The following is an 18,669-nucleotide window of genomic DNA, read 5'->3' as shown; positions in this document are numbered from 1 at the left end:
TTTGGGGCCGGCCGGAGGCGGCGCCATCTTGGGGCTGGGCGGGCCGCGCTCATCCCAGCCCCCAGGGGGCAGGCGGCCGGGGGAGGGCAGCTCGCACATTTTAAATTAAAATTAAAATTAAAGCGGCGAAGCCGCGGTTCCTACTTCTGTCCCACCTGCACTTTCGCCACTAACCGCCACCAGCCGCCGTCACGCTGCGTTGATAACCCAGTCCGTGTCCTCAGGTCGTGGGCACTTTTGCACAAAACAGGGATTTTCTGTGACATTTTTGAGGGGCTAGTGTAATGTGGTGATGGATGTTATTTTAAAAATAGCCAGTTACCACTTTTTTGCACAAATAAGACATTTTTTACTTCCAATGACATTTTTTTTTAAACAACATATTTATCACACATTGCCAGAACATTCTCTTAGCAAGAAAAGAAATACACCACTGAGCTTTTTTTGTCCTCCCCCTCACTGGCTGTCATTGCAACCAAAATGTAAATCAAGTCTTAAATAGTCTTCTGTCAAATCTTGAGTCGCTTCTGTCTGGAAGCCACATGGTATACTTAAAAATTCATCCTTTTTTTTTTTGCTAGGATACAGAAATAAGCGCTTAGAGCTCAGCTGTACCTCCTTCATTCTAGTTCCAGAGTTGATTATATACAAGATTACTCAATACTACACGGTACCCCTAAAATGCAGTATTCCTGCACGTTTCCAAGACATGCAAATTATTTATATCCTTTTCTGCAAAAGCATACTGTTAGGCCATGTAATCTGTCAATTCACCTATTTCTAGTTCCACTTCTATTCTAACTTACAATTTACAGTTTCTCTTCATATTCTGATATTGTTCTATAGTGAAGCTCCTTCTCCTGTAACAACAGCAACCCTTTCCCCCACTGTTACAGGTCTCTCGGCTACTGAAAAATAATCCATCAGTCAAGTATCAGAGAAAGCAGTCAAAAAGCTACACCTTAAAAGACATTTCAGTTTCTCAGGATGTCCCATTTACACATTGACAAATCAACGTTCTGGTAAGCAAAACGAAATAAATGCAAGAGTGACAATTTGCAAAAGCATACATAAACCGAGCTACCAAGTTGATGTAGAAATCCCCTGAGCTGACAGTTAAGGACTTTCTTCAGTCTTTGTGACAAAAATCACAAGAGCAGATAAGGCATGAATTATACCACCATTTTATACCAACTGTCACAGTATTTACTGTGAGACAAACTTCCACAATGCAGTAACAAACACACCCATCTACAATCCATACAGCAGTAACCAGCTACTTTTAACTATCCTGCAATGGTAGCCCCACCAGTCCTTTCAATGGAAAAATTCTGGATTTATTTAGTAGATTATCACTTGTGTCATGGCTGATTGGGCATCTGTGAAGCATCACTCTCCATTTCAGCATTTATTCGTAGCTTCCTTACTTGCATCAGCCAGACTTACATACAGTCTTTAGTGTTGATTATGCTTTAGAGCTAGGCCTGCCCAGTTCTTCACAGAAATCTTTCTTCTTGACGTTTCCATTTCACATTTCGGTATTTGAAGGCATCTTCTTATAAACCCAACTTTCACACCAGACAATGCTTTAGGAAGTAGTAATTGTACCTCAGATGTAAATGCATCTCTCATCGAATACAATTAGACGAACGGCACAGTAGACTACTTGTTTCCTTTGCCCAAGAAGCAGTAGCCATGTCAGGGTCGGTCAGCATCACACCTTCTGCTTAGTATTTATTGATGCCAAAGATTCGAACACCATGCAACTGCGGCAGCTTGGGGATAAGCACTGTCAGAAGAGAGGTGGTGTTGAGAATAAAGTGTGTTGGATCGTACTTTGTGTAGAAACTTGCCAGAAAGTACCTGAAGGAGAAAAGGGAACAAGCTTAGCTGATGGCACCCTTATCGACAAATACACCAACGAAGCCTGTTTGAAAAAGGTGCTCCAGTAATCAGATACATTTTACTAGCTAGCAATGGATATACTCCTGTATCTCACTTTGGGTTCTATAACGCCATAGAATAATATTATGGACTAAGTATCTTCTTTCAATTATTCTCAAGGTGCTAGAAAGCAACTCTCAAGTAGAATTTTCCTCCAGCATTTCTCCCCACCCCTGAAGTTAGAGCGTCTGACTTTGTAATACAGACTTTACATGGTGTAAGAGCTGTTACCAAAACTATGTGCATTTCAGCTACCCTTGCAAACTCAGTGACAAACCATTCGACATTCTTCAGTGCAAAACTCAGTTCTGCTAAGCACATCTGTGAGCAGGATGATCTTAAAATGTCTGGTTTGCATTTCCAACACAATTTGCTTTAAAGCTAGTCCACAGCCTGTTCAACTGGAAAAGTGAGGGAATGTGCCTCAGAACCCAATTCATTACGTACTTTTTAACACATTGAACCAATAATTTCATCTTATTTTTTTGCAAAAACTAGTCATGGCAGTGGCGTTATCACATTTGGGTTTGTTTGTTTGCTCTTCCAGCAAATGGGAGACATTTATTCAGCTTCTTACACATTCTTGGTGCGTGAAGAGAACCATATACAAGTGTTAGGAATACAAAATTCTCACTGTCGAGCAGGAAGCTATCTTTGAAGAAAGAGAGGATTATCTGAGCAGTTATAAGTACTTTTTTCATACTCTAACCTTTGTGAAACAACTTTCTGTACACAACACCATATCTTCCCTCACGCCTCCCCCAACCCTGCCAAGCCAGTGGACAACTTCCTTATAGGAAAAACAGACAAACTTTTTAGGACTGGATATAAAATACGTATCTGATTTCTTTCAGTTATGCAACCGTACTTTTGTCAACAGAGACAGGTGCTGTAGAGTTTCCAATCAGTCTATTTACATAACCAGTGTACACAAGACAATCTGAACAAGGCACAACTGACATGCAGTACCATGGGCCTCATTCAGTGCACACTGCCACTTACGGAAGTTATGAGGGCATAACTCACAAGATCCAAAATGGTTAATAAAAGCTGTAAAGTAATGTATATGCATTAAAGGCAAGTAGTTTAGCTTTTCAGTATCTGTGACTTCAAAATCTCTGAAAGAACTTTGAGGGTTAATAGTAAGTTTTCCTCACAAGCTTTCTAATTTTGTAAACAGTTATTAATGGGATGGGTTTTAAAATTTCAACTTCAGTACATGAATTAGTACTGAAAGCTGCAGGAAGGAAGACTGTTGATGATATGGTCTTTAAATACATATTCCCTACATCTTTGATGTAGATACGAACAAGCAAAGAAAGAGAGAATATGCTTTAAAATGTAAATTGCAGCTCATTTCATCAAAGCTTTTGAAATCAGGGTTATATGACTCAAATCATCATAATGTAGTTTAGAACTCACAGAATTATAGGAGAGATTGTGAAGAACTTTCTTGAAGATGTGAATTGTACTCCATAATCCAGTTGTTCCCAGTGTGTTAGTAGCCTAGCTTTCCCCTGATCAGGTGTTTCAAAAGGAGTTCCCTTTACTGCATGCAAGAAGACGTACATGCCCTGAGGGGGGGGAAAAAAAAAAGCAAATACAGTGGCACTTTTATCTGTGTTATATAATTGCTACATTGTTCAATGCATTGTGGAAAAGAAAAAAGAAAAAAAGACTAAATGAATTCTCACCCAGGAGAGCAGCTAACCTGAAATAACACATTAGTGGCGAACAAAAGGAAAAGACAAGAAATGATTTGCCCAAAGTTACACAGTCAGTGGCGGATTCAGAATTAAAGCTGAGGTCTGTGACATGCAATCCAGTGCCTCGTCTTCTACATCAGATGGCAAAGATGGAATGACATCAACAGAATTGAAACAAGTACTGTAAAAAGTTTAGGGCTACCAATGTATATTACTGCTTCCCTAACAGTCTTAAATTGAGTTACAAGGTAGAGTCTACACAAAGTAAAAATCTCTGTGAACGTTGGCAATATTACAAGAACTTCTGAAAGTTTTCGCAATCCCCCTCTAGCTTCAAATACTTTGAAGCTAACTACCAGCAATCTGTTGAATGCCATCTGTCCATCTCTGCTACTTCTCCTGAGCCACACTGGATTGTTCTTTTTTATTATATGATGGAAGGATGCCTACTTGGTTCTAAAAGATAAATTTGAGTCCCTTCATTTGGTATAGGAGAGTCCAGTTTCAACAAATGAACAAACTTTCCAATTTTAACAAACATTTGTCTTCTATCAAAAACAGCATGCCAACTCCAAGCAAGAGTCTCTACCAGAAAATAAAGACTCCAATTTTCTTTCTTTCAGGTGCATTTATTTTTTATGCACCCAGAGAAATAATTATAGAAAGATTTATACAGAAAAATCACATTTTTCTGAATTCTTGTAAAGGAGGTGAGAGCTGAGCAAGTCACTTCATGTCTTCTTACACTTTTTTTGAAACAGCCTCCTAACCGGAGGCCTAGTACCACAAAAGAACCAGTTTGCGTAATATTCATGATGTTCAAAGTATCTCAGTTTTAATAAGCAAAAGGCATTTTTTGGACATCCAAATGCTTACTGCACATTTTATTTTGCACCGATACTTACACAAAGGACCGCCAAAATTGCTTTTAAGGTCAGGTGAGAGTTCTCCTCTAGCAGAAATCTTTATCAAAGCATCTAAGGATTTGTTTCAATAATAATAAATAATAACAACACAAAACTGCCATGTAAATGCTAAAATATCCAAACTATGGTTTATTCTCATCTTCTGTGTTCCACTAGAAAACCACTTGCCAGTGCACACTCTCATCCCTGTTGTCATTATATCGAGTTGAATTAATTTAGTAAGGTATTTGGGAAATATTTAGTAATTTTTGCTTCTGTTAGTATCTTCCTAAGTCAGGCATGTCTGATATTGTCAAAGATAAAGAACGAAATGTTCTACTAATGCTTACAACCTGCTATTATTAAAATAATAACCTAATAATCTGCTATTATTATTTTATTTTTTAAAAAAAAAAAGGCTCAAGGAAAAATAAAAACAATTCTACAGGATTACAGAGGATATTACCTAACCTCAGTCTCAAGTTGAACTATTATTTTCCTAAATAAGGAGGAAGATATCTTTTTGTCAAGACTTCTTTGCTAGCCTTTGAAAGCCGTGTTAGCAAATCTCAAGTACAATATGAATTGCTGCATTACAGCCTTCTTTTCTCTAAGCTTGGCAGGACCAATATACGCATTTGCATTATTTAAATAGTTATAACGGCATTATATCATCCTGGGGAGAGAAGGCAGAAAGATTTTCAAGGTTTTCAGCTTCCAAATGCTTTTGCATACAGAAGTCATCCTTCAAATCACAATCCACTGAGTAACAAATCAGTTTCAATGGGTCAATGCGGTCCAGTTTTTCCCACCGCTTTCAAATATAATTTTTTTAATGTCATGTATAGTTACAGTGTTGTGTGCTGAAGTCATCTAGCTTGACCAGAAACCAAAACAAAAAAAGAACACGAATGCTTCTGCTCAAGGAACAAGCATCATCTGAAGTACTGAAATCAAACATTTTAGGACATGAACACATTTATGCAGAAACATTAATTGAAAATATTTTTAATACATTACATTTACAGTTCTTAGATCTGTTTAGTACATAAGAAATATCTCATAACTTTTCTGCTTCGACCCAAAGCAATCCTCTTCCCAAAATGTGCCAACCCATTTAATAGCAGATATGTCATGTAGAGAAAGTGTTTTGGCTAGATGGATTTTATTACCCATACAGTCAGGCTTTTTTCCTCTTCAACTGCTTCTAAAAATACACGTGAACAACTTTTTAAATTGTCTTACAGGAGAGGGTACTCACCAGATTGTGAATCACGTTTGTTAAAGTCCATGCAACAGGGACACTAAAGAAAGGAATGCTGAGCAAGACAATGTGAAGCATGCCAACTCCGAGTGCGTATGTCAGCCACATTCCACGACTGTTCATCACCCGCGTGTTTGGATTTACCTCGCTGTGGGCAACTCCTACGTTCATTTTAACTCTGTAAAACAGAACTGTTTGAAGAGTGAGACTGCTGTATTATAGAGTTACCCAATAGATATATATATATGCAGGCTGAGAATTAGGAAAAAGACCGTTTTAAATAAGTAGGTCTGGAAGGAACATGGTGCCTAAGTTGAGATGTACCTCGAGATCTTCAGGTATGTTTTATAAAGAAGTCACTACAAAGAGGCTGCTGGAAGCTGTTAAAAAAATGCGCGCACACACAAAAAACCCACACCACCAGGCCTGCCACAACAGGGACGTTTAAAAAAACAAAACACAGTAAGCTGTGCTGTTAGAAGCTGAAGGTGCAAACCTATAGCGACACTGATCTTTGTAATTTTTATCCTCTAAATTTCTTTCTCCTGCCACTACAATATCCACAGTTCTGTCCTACTTCCCATAGCAAGTGATTGTCCCCCTCCTCTCACTCGTGTTAAGGCTACGCAGGAAATCTGCATTTACCAAGTGCCTGGCAACCTAGTGCTAGGAAGACTGAATAAGGGTTAAAGTAGGCCTGCTCTTTTGCAGCCAAGTGCAGATTTCAGATTTCCCTCCTCCCTCGGGCAGTTTTCTGCAGATTTTGGAACTCTTACCTTGACGTTTTTGTCTGGCTGAGATCAGACAGACACAGACACAGCACAGTTTTGTGATCCTGGTTACTTTGGGAAATTGACACAAGTTAATGGAGGAGACCCTCCTGGCCTGGCATACTAAAATTTCTAATAATTATTAAAAAAAAAAAAAAAAAAAAAGTTGCTGCATACTTCATACTCACATGACTTGTAAGACAATATACCTGGAAGACTGTATTTATTTATGGGACCGTGATGGAGAGCTGTTAACTTCCTTCTAAATCAGCATACAAAAGAGTTGTTTAACTGGCAGAAATAATTTGCGTTTTTTAGGAAGTTTGTTTCTTGTCCTTGTTTAGGACAGTAAAGCCCTGTAGGAGCTGTGATATCGCAGCAAAACACGCTGTGATATGTACAACACGCACATTAGCAGAGGTGGTAAAATAAAAACAGATGCGACAAACCTGCAATTGAACTGGGGCAACGCTGGTTTTAACCAGCACTTGTTGCACGCTATTTCCAAACGGGCATGTGTTGAGATTTGCAACAGAAGGTTGCCACCACCTTGCTAGGACAAAGCATCACTGGTTTGTGAGCACGCAGACAGAAATTAGGAGATTTTGACAGCGTTTTTTCCTTCACGTTTCTCGTTTAGCCGCCCCCGGGCAGCGCCGAGCCGCTGCAGCCGCAGGGCCGGAGCCCGGCACCGCCACAGCCGGGGGCAGGGCGCGGAGCAGGTGCGGGGCCGCCGGCGAGGCGGGGCGGCCATGGGACAGCACAGCCACCGCCGAGCCCTCCCGTGGGGGACAAAAGGGCAGCTCCACGCCGCACACAGCCCCTCCTGCCAGCACCAGCCCCCCGGCGTGAGGCGCTGCGGCTCCGAGCCCATACACAGCCCCTCAGCCCCCACACACACCCCCAGTCCCCACACACACCCCCAGCCCAGCCGCCCCCCGTCCCCCCCTCAGCTCCCCTCAGCTCACCTCAGCTCACCACAGGGGCGCTGGGGGAGCTCGGAGCAGGGCAATGCCGGCCGGGCCGCCCCCGGCAGCGCTGAGGGGAGGGAAGGGAAGGGAAAGGCAAAGGGAGGGAGGAGCCGGGGCCGCCCACGGCAGCGGCGGGCGCGCAGGTAGCGGGGGAACGGCGGGGCTGGGGCGGGCGCGGATGGGTCGTGAGGGGGGAGAAGGGAAAAAAAAAAGGGGAAAAAGGGGAAAAAAGGGAGAAAAAGGAGGAGCCGCCCGCCCGCCACCGGCCGCCCGCCCAGGCCTAGGCCTGCGCCCGGCTCCCCCAGCGCCATAGCGGGCCTGGCTGCTCGGAAACCCCCCCATAAAGCGGGGCAGACCCCAAAATCAGCCGTGTAACGCCTGCCCCTGCGCCCTGCGGGTGCTGTGGGGCTTCCCCCATCGCTTCCAGGTTAGTGCAGAGGGCCCTGAGCTGCCTGGCGCTGTTCTGGTGTTATTTTTATTAATTCCCACAGAGAGGAACCCCCAGGGAACCCCCAGGAGGCCGAGGAGTGGGTGTGGGAGTGTGCAGCATCGCTTCTTAGATCCTCCCTCAGCTTAGTCAATGTTTTTTAATAAAAATGCACGGCTGCAGTCTGGCGCTTGCTCTTAGTAAGGCAGAAAACACTTGCTGCAGAAGCCCTGAGTGAGGTGTGCGACCTGACCTGCCTTCCTGAGTGCCTCTGGACGAGTAATATCGGTCAGCCTTTAACGCCTGTCTTCCCGTGTGCCTTGCCTTTGTCAGTGTGTTTGGTGGGAAAATGATTTGTCAGATCTCTTAACCACATCTAAAGGGCAAATCCTCTTTGGAATGCAAATGCCAAGTATAAAGAGAAAAAAAAAACTTCTGGTGCTGTGCTCAGAAAAGTGCTAATTCTGCTGCTTCTTCAAAACACTGTGCATTGGTTTGTGGTGGTTAGTGTTTTTTTTTGGTTTGGTTTGTTTTCCAGGTAACCATGTATTTGTTTTGTACTTCATGTTTACAGTGGCACTTCTGAGAAGGATATCAAGGCAGAGAAGCGTTCTGTAATTGTATCAGCTGCAGGTACCCTGCAGGGTAGTCTGGGGTGCTGGCCACAGTCCCTTGCTGTGCACACCCTCCCGGTGTCCTCGCCGTGTCAGGAAGAGCTCTGGGTTTGCTCCATTCCTCCCCACGTGCTCATATCCTCGGGACAGATGCTGAGTGTGCAGTCAGGGAACCGGCCACGCTGTCCTCCAGCAGATAGCTTGGACTGAAGCAATCAGTCAACTGGGATTGTGGGTTTGTTTGTCTTTCAGTGTAAATAATGGCCGTTCCACATCTCCCAGTAAAGGGTGCTGTTGTGGACAGACAACGTTCCTTGTAAGACGGAGTGACGTAGCGCTTGAACCCTCCTTGAGGCACAAAGAGCTAGTAATGCTCTTTCTGCCCCCGTTCTTGTGTACAAGCAAAAGCTATGGTTGAGTTCCTTGTGTCGGGCTGCAAGGATCAGCAAAGATTTTAGCTGGAGCTTGGTTAATCACGTCTAGTCGTGTGTTTAAAGATCAATATATGCCAAAACTTGCAGATCCACTTACAATCCTTATGGTAGACTGTCTCAAATTATAATACAACTGAGAGTTTGTAGCCTTTTGTAAGTGTTTTCACTGATAAAAACATCTCTATTGGCATATAATATGAGGCATCTCTATTTTCAGTTGGAAGACCCAGAAATCAAGTGAGCTGCCTGCGGGTACATACTAAGTCTGATAAGAAAAGTAAGGTTATAATTCAGAAGTTGTTTTTTTTGTTTTTGTTTTTTCATTATTACTGACAGTAGTTCATAATGCCAATGAATACAACTTTTCTCAGCACCACTGTGCTGCCCTCACCAGATCCAAAGCGGTTACTTTCAAGTCACGTTTCTTCCTTGAATTTTTGGCTACTGGGAATCATATGCAGAACACAGTCAGCAGCACGGAGCTCAGAAATTACAAACGCAGGGAAAAATTATACAAAGAGTTCGGAAAAAAATGATAAAGTTTCAAAAGTTTTAGGTTTTGTCATTAGCACTAGAATTAGACGTGGTGCTAGGTAGGTACTCTACCTGAAGACATTTCTGATAGCACTCCAGGTTGCCATGTAATGTCTTTTCTGTTATAATTGCAAGATCAAAGTCACATGTTATGGTAATTTAGAGGAGATGACTTTATATATGTGAGATAGTATACTGCTTTCCTCACTACATCTCTGAATTCTTGAAGTGTTGTTTGTTGGTTTTTTTTTGGTAGAAGTTAAGTCTGCTTAAAATAATATTTTCTAGTCTAGACCTCTGTGTACTGTTTCTTCCACGAGTCAAACTCCCTGACTGGAGAGAAAGCTGTGTCCTAGTGTGTCTTGAAAATTTTATTCCTTAGCTGTAACGTTACATGTCACTTACATTTAAAAGTCACTGTAAAACAATTATTTAGAAATGCAGATTTGTAGCGTGTCTTTTATATTCTATTTCTCCTTTGTTTCTGCGCAGCTTCTCCGATTCTAATTCCACTATGAAACAGCTCCCAGCAGAAACTGTTCGTCTCCTTTCGAGCTCTCAGGTGATTACCTCTGTTGTCAGCGTGGTGAAGGAGCTGATAGAAAATTCTTTGGATGCCAGTGCCACGAGTATTGATGTTAAACTGGTAAGTCCTCTTTCTTGTATGCTTGCAGGTAATTATACATAAAATAAGATGCTGGGAAGGTTGTTCCACTGCCAGTGTATTTTTTTTTAGGCTGTCGTAGTTTTGTTGGTGGGAGGGTATTAATAATTGTGTATAAGTATACATTTTAACCTCAAATAAAAGTGGTTCCAAATCATTTTCCCTTAATGTTCTGAGGCCCCACTGAAACGACAAGTTGTGTTTGTGCTGCTGAGTGTGTCTTGAGAAGAATTGCCAGCTTATTTAATACTTCTTTTCTTACTCATAAATTTTTTTTCTGACTAATAGCTTGTTTTAAAAGATGCTGGACTTGAGTTTCACTGCCAGACTGGCTTACTGAGTTTTTTTTTTGTTTTTACTGCCAGGCAGGAGGTAACCTGCAGGTGAGGTGGTTTGCAGGTAGAAGCCATTGCAGTGGCAAGCTGTAGCAGGAAGCTTTGGCTGGGGTTTTATTTCTGTTGCCTTCTTGGCTGACCAAACTCCAATAGGTGGTGTTGTCTTCGCGTGGTGTGTCAGATGGCTTTTAGACAAGACTGGGGAACACATCAGCTCGTACTGTAGCTCTAGATAACGTGGTACTGCTTTCATTACAATATAAACTTAGTCATTTAATCAAAAACTGAACTGTGGCCAAGATGTTACGTGTTATCTAGTTATTAATTTGAACCTCAGCTCTGTTGCTATTAGAAAGACAAACACGCTGGAGCTTGCCTTGTGAGCAGCAGGGTCAGCTGCCTCAGTAGCATGACTGTGCAATAAGCATATGTAGAGCAATGGTTTTATTTTTGACGAGATGCCCTGGGTTCAGGTTGAAGTATGCTAAAAACTGTTGATTAAGCAATATAATTGCTTGTGTATGAGTGCAGAGACTCCACGGGCATTGGTTTTATCGATTTCACTGACTGAGCTCTAGCGACGGGAATTTGAGACTAATCTTTGAAGTCTGATTTCCACCCGTGTGTTGTAATTAAACAGAGAGATGAGCAACAGCCTATGGTAGTATTTGGAGCAGAGGTGGGATTCAGAAAGTATGGACCTAAAACCCTGTGCTTGATACTGCTAGACCTTTCTGCCTCTCGTGATCAGTTCATCTCGCTAATGCAAAAGACCAGCAAGAAGGATGGACTGTGTTGTGCCAGTTTAATGAGCTGAACTGATCTTCAGAGAGTTGTAGCTGAAGCAGAGATGGGTCCATGCAGTCGTGAGTGAAAGAGGAGGGAGCTGAACCACATGGCTTGGCATCAGTGGTCTGTTAGAATAGCATAAACATCTCATAGCATCACATGGGATTAAGGCCGTGGAGCACAAGTGGAAGGTGTTAACAAAATACAAAGTTTATACACTAATATTTTAAGACAATGTGCGTGAGTAAAAATGAAGAACATTAGAAATGAAATGGAAAACCAATCAGTAACATTGTGAAGAAGATAAATCTGCTCACTGTTTTCCAAAGCAGATGAACGACAAGTGTCGGAATTGAAGGCGGTTGTTCATGGTAAAATGCAAAACCCAAACCCTGCCTTGTTGCATACTGCAGTGGAGTGGAACATTTCCCCTTTCTATGTTCCGACGTGTTTTTAAGTCCAGCTGAGGTACATCACAGTTTCCATGTTGCTTCCCAGTAGGAGTTTGACTCAAATATAAGCAGAAGCATTGTTTTTCACCTGAAGATAACTTTACCAATATTCATTAATACTCAAAGCAAAAACTACCAACGTTTCTATTGTATATCAATTAACTAAATATTTATAATTCTCTGCCTGCCTCAGAGGCTTTTGCTGTTTCATAATGCAGGTTATATGTGAATACATGTGTTATCTTTAGATGCCTTCCTTTTGTTTTGAGTTGCATTACTTTTTACCTTGAGAAATAACCCTGGGAGTACATCCTGTTTTTCTTAACTGCTTCTAGCGTATGTCCAGGTGGAACAACAAAGTTAGTTCAGTTTAGCTTTCTGTGATCACCCACCACATGCTCTGGAAGCATGGTAGCCACTCACTCAAGACGTTTTTTCGAAGTAAAACCTGTTTTAAGGTTCCTAGATGTACCACACAGTACAGCGTGCTTTTCTGCATGTCACATCATAATCTTTTCAAAGAGCCACACATGGTTTCTGTAAAAGAAGTTTAGTTATCCTGCAGCTCTAATTACTTTAACCTCCTGGCTTGTGAATTCTTTGGCTGTGCTTTACACCTGCAGATTATGATATAGCTGGAAGGAAGCATTTGTTTGCTGGGGCTGAGTGTGAGATGTTACAGAATCTGAATTCCATCTTTCATTTAGTTGTTCTAATTGCCTGGGTTTTCAGAGTTGTAACTATTTATGCAGGTGCTTATTGAAATGAGAAGTATTTAAATCAGACCGGTAAAATATGCATCACGTACACATAAAGGTGAATCACGCAGATTGACATGTAATATTAAAAGAGGGAAGCAGTATTTTTAGCTGTTTTTTGGTGCCTTAATTCATTTGTCTGTCTTTGTGATCAATTTCTGTTTTTTTTTGTTTGCTTTCTTTTTTTCTTTTCTTTTCTTTTTAAGGAGAATTATGGGTTTGACAAAATAGAAGTAAGAGACAATGGCAGTGGAGTCAAGGTCACTGATGTTCCAGTTATGGCAATTAAACACTACACCTCAAAAATTAGCTCTTCTGAGGATCTTGAAAAGCTGACAACGTACGGTTTTCGTGGGGAAGCCCTGGGATCAATTTGTTGCATATCAGAGGTGAGCAGTTGCTGTGTGTCTGGACTTCTGTGATTTGTGCGTGTCTGTGAAAGCTTTAAAAAAATTTCAGAGCAGAGTGTTCAAATTGTTCAGAAAACAGGCTCCATCCAGGCTGCCAGAACAGTCTGCCTTGCGTGTGCTGCCTTTCTCTACCCAAGAAGTCGTCTCAGCCAGAATGGAGCAGGGATGGATTGCTTCGTGTTTCTTTGTCCTTTTCGTTTGTGTCAGGGTATAGATAGATAGGTGATTGCTTGGTACACCGGTTTGCCCTTTGTAGAGTTAACAGAAAATGTAAAGTCTAAGAGTGTGGCTGAGTTTGCTCCTTGCATTAAGCTACGTCAAAGTAAGAAGCAGAAGGTGGTGGCCAGGAGGATTCAGTCAGGGCACTGATGGCCCACATAGCTGCAGTTGCAGCGAGGATTTCTGCCTTGATGTTATCTAGGTGAGCAGCAGTCATGGGATCTTGCTGGGCTCCACGTCGCTCCTTGACATGTGTGTGGCAGCAGTTGCACAAACCTGGTGTTGTCCTGAGGAGTAAACAGGAACCCGCACCCTGGCCTGCCCCAGTCTGAGCCCGGTGTTTGTGTTGCCTGACGCTGACAGGGTACGGACACTTCCGACGTAAGCTGTTGACTAAAAGCAGCCACGTTAGTTCAAAACCATCCCAGCAATGTTCGTGCTGCATGTGAAGGGCATGGCGTCTGCGTGTTCCATTGTGCTCTGCCTTTCTGTCCGTGTGCTGTGCCACCATCAAGTGTGGGGTTCTTCTTCCTAAGCCTGCCGAGGATTAGATCCCGCAGGAAGGTTCTGGTGTCAGTGGCTGAGGGGAAGTGTCAACCATCAAGGTCAGGAGAGGTGTCAGGGGTTGAGAGTGCCTGACTCCGTGCTACCTTGGGCTACGTTCGCGTTGCACTAAGCAGGAGTGGGTTGTGTGTGTGGATGGAGATTTCCAAAGATGCTTTCAGAAGTGTTGGTGTTTTGACAGGCGATGCCAGCCCTCAATCTCTGGCTCCTGCAGACAAGTTGTCAGAACAGGATGCCATCTGCTCTGAGCATTTAAGCAGCTCCAGGTTGTGTTTCGTAAGAGATGGGAGTTGCTCTGAGTGTATTAAGTACTTTAGTAGGCATTTCTTTAATCCATGGATCAGTAATTACATTAATTAAATGCTCTTGGTGTTAATTGCATTCAGCCTACCCAAACTGCCCCCTGAAGTTTCAGTTAAGAGGCACTGTACTACTGGCCCTTAACCATGTCTGTAATATTGTCATTTCCAATTAATCAATTACAGGTTGAACTCAGAATGTTTTGTATGAGAAACTAGAATAAACCAGAACATCCTGAAGCTCTGTAGGAGTTGCTAACCTTTGTCTCTCAGGTGGTTCAAGCACAGTGGCTCTGTCACTCAAAATCTTGGTACCTGAACTCAGGGAGGTGCAGTTTGATTGATCTTCTGGCGTGCGATTGGTCTTGCTAAAGATGGTCGGAGTATTACCTTAATAGCTTACAAAACACACTGCTGCGTGATTGCTAGATACAGTTGGGTGTGGAAAGATAATATTCTGTTTGTTTGATAGTAGCTGGGTCTGTGTAATCCCACGTAGCTGGCATAGCATATCTTCTCTCGTGAGGGATGGAAGTGCAAACTGGTCGGTGGATTTAGTTGTTCCTTTAAACTGTTCAGAATAGAAGACAAAGAAGTGCGCCTGGTGGGCACCAGGGATACCTTGCACTTTGTCACACTGTTAGAAATGCGTGGCTTTTAGTTAAATGGATGGAAAAACTGAGTGATAATGCTGCATGTGTTCTGTGACTGTGAAAACACCTGTAGGAGAAGAGTTTTATAAACTCATTAAATGTAATCGTGGTGACTAACATAACGTGATGGTTAGAGTGGAAGCGAAGCTTATCTAAGCCCCTTCTGATCTTTGGGAATCCTTGATTAACATGATCTATTTTTCCTATTTACAGGTTTTGATCACAACAAAGACAGCTGCTGATAGTGTCAGCACTCAGTATACGTTGGATAACAGTGGGCACATAACTTCCCAAAGGCCTTCTCATCTTGGACAAGGTAGGATGCCGCGCTCTAGCGTTGCATTCAGACAGGTATTTTTTGTTTCTCTGGGGCTCTTATTTGATGTTGAAATATCTGTTCTATACTTGAAGGCTGAGTGTGAAATCTTGGCAGCTGTAAACGTGTCTTGCCTTATGTCTGTCAGCTGAGAACGTGTTGTTATCATGAGAATGTCTTGGAAGTTGTCTTAGATAGCAATTAGAAACTAGCGTCTCCTTCTCTGATTCTCTTCTTCGAGCTGGCAGAGTGGAAATAAAAACAAAAATAATGTTTCTGTGCATTGCAAAACCCTTGTTTAAAGGAGGAAGAGTTGCTGTCCTGTACACGAGGGAGTAGCTGGAAGCAGCGTGGCTGTAGGACCAACCGAGCAAAGCCTCAGTTATTTTTAACCTGCCCGGAAGGGCATGCCATAGAGATCCTTGTGCATGTTTGTGTGAAAGATAAAGGTTGCCCTCGCCTCAGAGGTGGCCTTGGTGCTTCAGACTTGGTGTGGGTTTGGGGCAGCGTTTGTTCTGCTGGTAGCTCTGGTTGGCTGATTGTTGCCCGGTGAGGACTGTTGAAGACAGCGTTGTCCCCTCACATACACGCTCCAGCAGGTCTGTGCTCCCAGAGGAGGTGCTGTTTGCTCCCTTCTTGTGACTAAGGTGGGCTTCTGAGGAAGCAGTCGCTGCTTGTCTGTGAAGGTACCTCTGTTCTCACCCTCAGCACATCCCAGCTGAGCCACAGAAGCTGCTCGTCAATATTCTTGCCCCCTGAAGCAAGGAGGGCCTTGTACACCCGGAGGGGAGCCTGGCTGCCAGACCTGTCTCTTCCTTGTCAGTCTGCTGACTGGCAGCAGGGAGCCATTAAGTCAGAAGCAGTTGCCTAGGGCTAGTCAATGGACAAATCCCAAAGAAAGGCCTGAATCTGAAAATTCTGCATCTCAGAGAGCTAATTTGAACCAGGAAATCTTTTTAGGATTTAGGCTGCAGTCTTTTCCACAGCCAGAACTCCTGGTCTGGAGCCTGGAAGTTGCGTTACTGTGAGTTCTGTCAAAATTGTGAAACAATTACTGTTGAAAAATGAATTCTGTGGGAACTATCTAACTTGGCAACTAGGAATTTTTACGGTTGTATTGGTAGATTAATACCCTTCTTTTTGTCAGGCACTGCGCCTTGAGCAGAGGTACATTAGGGGAGGCAAAGCTTGTGAGTGAGGTCTGTTGGCACTGATTTTGGTGAGATGACTGCTAACTTGGTATATTTCTTCTCCTCGAGCAGATATAATGTAATTTAGTGTTACTAGGAGTTATTTGTATGCAGTGGGCTGCATACAGTCCTCTTCAAGTGCAAAATAATTTGTTTACTCAATGTAACTTCTGCTTGTTTTGTTTTTTTTTTTCTCACCCGCTTGCAGGTACAACAGTGACAGTCCTCAAGTTGTTTAAGAACCTTCCTGTAAGAAAACAGTTTTACTCAACAAATAAAAAATGCAAGGAAGAACTGAAAAAAATCCAAGATCTTCTGATAGCATATGGCATCATAAAACCAGAGCTGAGGATAATCTTTACACATAATAAGGTACTAATGACTATTTCTCTGTCAGCTATGTTAAGGCTCAGTTTCTGAGGAATTTATGAAGTTCATCAAATAGTTAGGAAGTTTCTTTCATCATAGGTTGCTTTTGGACTTCCACTTCTTTCTTTGTTCTATATATGTATGTTTTACAATGGTTACAGATTTTAATCTTAAACTCCTAAAACCCACACTCTGCCTTTTGTCCTGCTCCAACAGATATCTTGGGCAGACGTATGAAGTATAAACATTATTTTTAGCTGGTGTTTGCTGAACAAAGAATTCGGCTCTTACGATGACAAAAGGCCCACTCAAGTGTTAACCTATAGCACATGCAAGTAGCTTGCTGTGTGCTGACTCATAAGAGCTCAATGCATAATGATGGTTTTATTTTTAAAAGCTGAAAATTTCAAAACAGCTTGCTACATGGGTGTAAGAGTAACGTGTTGTAACAACAAGCTTTAGTTGAGCTTGTTGGTTGAAATTGAGAGAACAAATTGAGAGGCTTCTTGGAGGCTACTTAGACTTCACAGGTTACTGAACAGTAATTTTAACACACAGCTACAGAAGTGACACCTCAAGCATGTCTCCTTTACCTGACCTCAATTTCCCATAGCTAATTTTACTGGCTGTGCTCCTGCTTTTGACACACCAGAGGGAAGTTACACTGATGAATTCCCAAGTTGCCACAAAGTCGAGAGTGACATCTCGTGGCCAGACCCCTCAGCAATTCTTCTATTCTAAACTTCTGGTTGTTGACCTTGTTTTTTTCCCTGTTTATTGCTCGGTTTGGATCGGTTGCTTGTCAACCAAACATTCACACAGGAGTTCCTTTTCAGGGGAAATGGTGAATTACACTGTGTGTTCTTGAAAAGACAGCAGATTGTCCATCTGTTTCTGGAGTTGTAGAACATACTTTGATCAGATTTTAGGTATGTATTTCTAAATATCAAAGTGTAGATGTGGTGAATACCGAAAAGCTAGCCCTGTGGCTACGGAATTGGTATTCCAAAGCTGAGTAACTACATTCAGTGGTATTTCATGGAGACTACAGAAAGCTCAAAACCAGAGACACCTCAGGATTTTTTACTTCATAAATTGTGTTAAGCTGGCTGACATATCTAGCAGTGCTTCACAGGATTGGTCTTAAATGTTGGTTAATAAAACTAATTTAATATTTAATTGGTGGCTTGGTTTTTGCTCTCTCTGATGGATGTGGTACAATTTTTCTCTGGTTAAGCTGGGGCTTTTATTTATGGTTCTTGGTTACTACAAGGGCTTAGTACAGTACCTTCTGTCGACCTTTTTTTCCCCCGTGTGGCAACTGTAGCTTGTTATCTTCTATGACAGATCCTGAGTTTGATATGCTGTGTTGGGAAATGCCTTGCTTTTTGTACAGAGCGTGGTTGCTCAGCTGACCTTGCTGATCTAGACATCTATTGCATGGTTGCTTTTAGAGTTTGCGTGCTCCGGTCTGTTTGGAAATTCCTATTGATGCCTCTGGATGTTGGCAGAGAGGCATAGGAACGTGTCTCCTGGGTAAGGAAGCAGTGATTTTTGAGGAGTGGAAAAATGAGAAGGGGAGCAGTGCTGAGATTGCTACTGACAGGCTGCGAATGATTTCTATGGCATTCTGGTTTCATCCCCCTTGATTAGGCTACTACATAGCTTTTTTTTTTTTAATGTCTATTTTAATGCAGTGACAATAATGTGCAGGTTGGTCACGTCTCTTTCATGGCACTTACAAGAAAAATGTTGAGACAGTAAGCATTGCATGTTTTTGATGCTGGCTGTGCTCAGCTGGCAAAATAGATTCCTGCAAGCCGTTAGCTTTGAAAATTCACTTAAGGACCCAATAGTATGTTTTTTTCATTGAGCAGTGGACTTGGTAATGATCTCATTTTGCAACATCACTGTTCCGTTCTTTGTGGTATCTGAAACCCACTTAAAGCTGAAAGAAATGCATGAAGATGTAAATGGCTCCGTTCTACCAACCTGTCCTTTTGCTGACCAACGAGAAGGAATGCAAGCAGTGTCCTGTAAGCTGCTTTGGTTTTGTTGGAGGGAATGGTTAGGAAATGCTTT

At 42.3% G+C, this 18,669-nt stretch overlaps 2 protein-coding genes across 4 annotated transcripts in view; one reads left to right on the top strand and one right to left on the bottom strand.

Annotated features, from left to right (window-relative positions):
- Positions 1–370: 370 nt before the first annotated feature.
- ORMDL1 (ORMDL sphingolipid biosynthesis regulator 1) lies at positions 371–7,727 on the bottom strand. Its single transcript, XM_084289325.1, has 4 exons — positions 7,558–7,727; positions 5,817–6,010; positions 3,367–3,518; positions 371–1,863 (listed from the first exon to the last, which is right to left on the bottom strand). The coding sequence occupies exons 2-4, from the start codon at positions 5,988–5,990 to the stop codon at positions 1,728–1,730; spliced, it is 462 nt and encodes a 153-aa protein (XP_084145451.1). The 5' UTR covers positions 5,991–6,010; positions 7,558–7,727; the 3' UTR covers positions 371–1,727.
- PMS1 (PMS1 homolog 1, mismatch repair system component) overlaps positions 7,686–18,669 on the top strand; it is a 43,354-nt gene continuing 32,370 nt past the window's right edge. The window contains exons 1-5 of one of the 3 annotated variants that reach the window (XM_084288811.1): positions 7,686–7,703; positions 10,062–10,215; positions 12,777–12,956; positions 14,926–15,028; positions 16,427–16,590. In XM_084288811.1, coding sequence (XP_084144937.1) covers positions 10,084–10,215; positions 12,777–12,956; positions 14,926–15,028; positions 16,427–16,590 — 579 coding nt within the window. In that variant the 5' untranslated portion in view covers positions 7,686–7,703; positions 10,062–10,083. Of the gene's footprint in view, positions 7,704–9,300; positions 9,313–10,061; positions 10,216–12,773; positions 12,957–14,925; positions 15,029–16,426; positions 16,591–18,669 lie in introns of those variants that run through there. The other 2 variants (XM_084288809.1, XM_084288810.1) reach the window with 2 other exon arrangements.

Source organism: Netta rufina, assembly GCF_964035555.1.
Source record: "Netta rufina genome assembly, chromosome: 6".
NCBI classification, from domain to species: domain Eukaryota; kingdom Metazoa; phylum Chordata; class Aves; order Anseriformes; family Anatidae; genus Netta; species Netta rufina.
The sequence above is the reverse complement of the archived record's forward strand: the minus strand, read 5'-3'. Positions and strand labels throughout refer to the sequence as shown.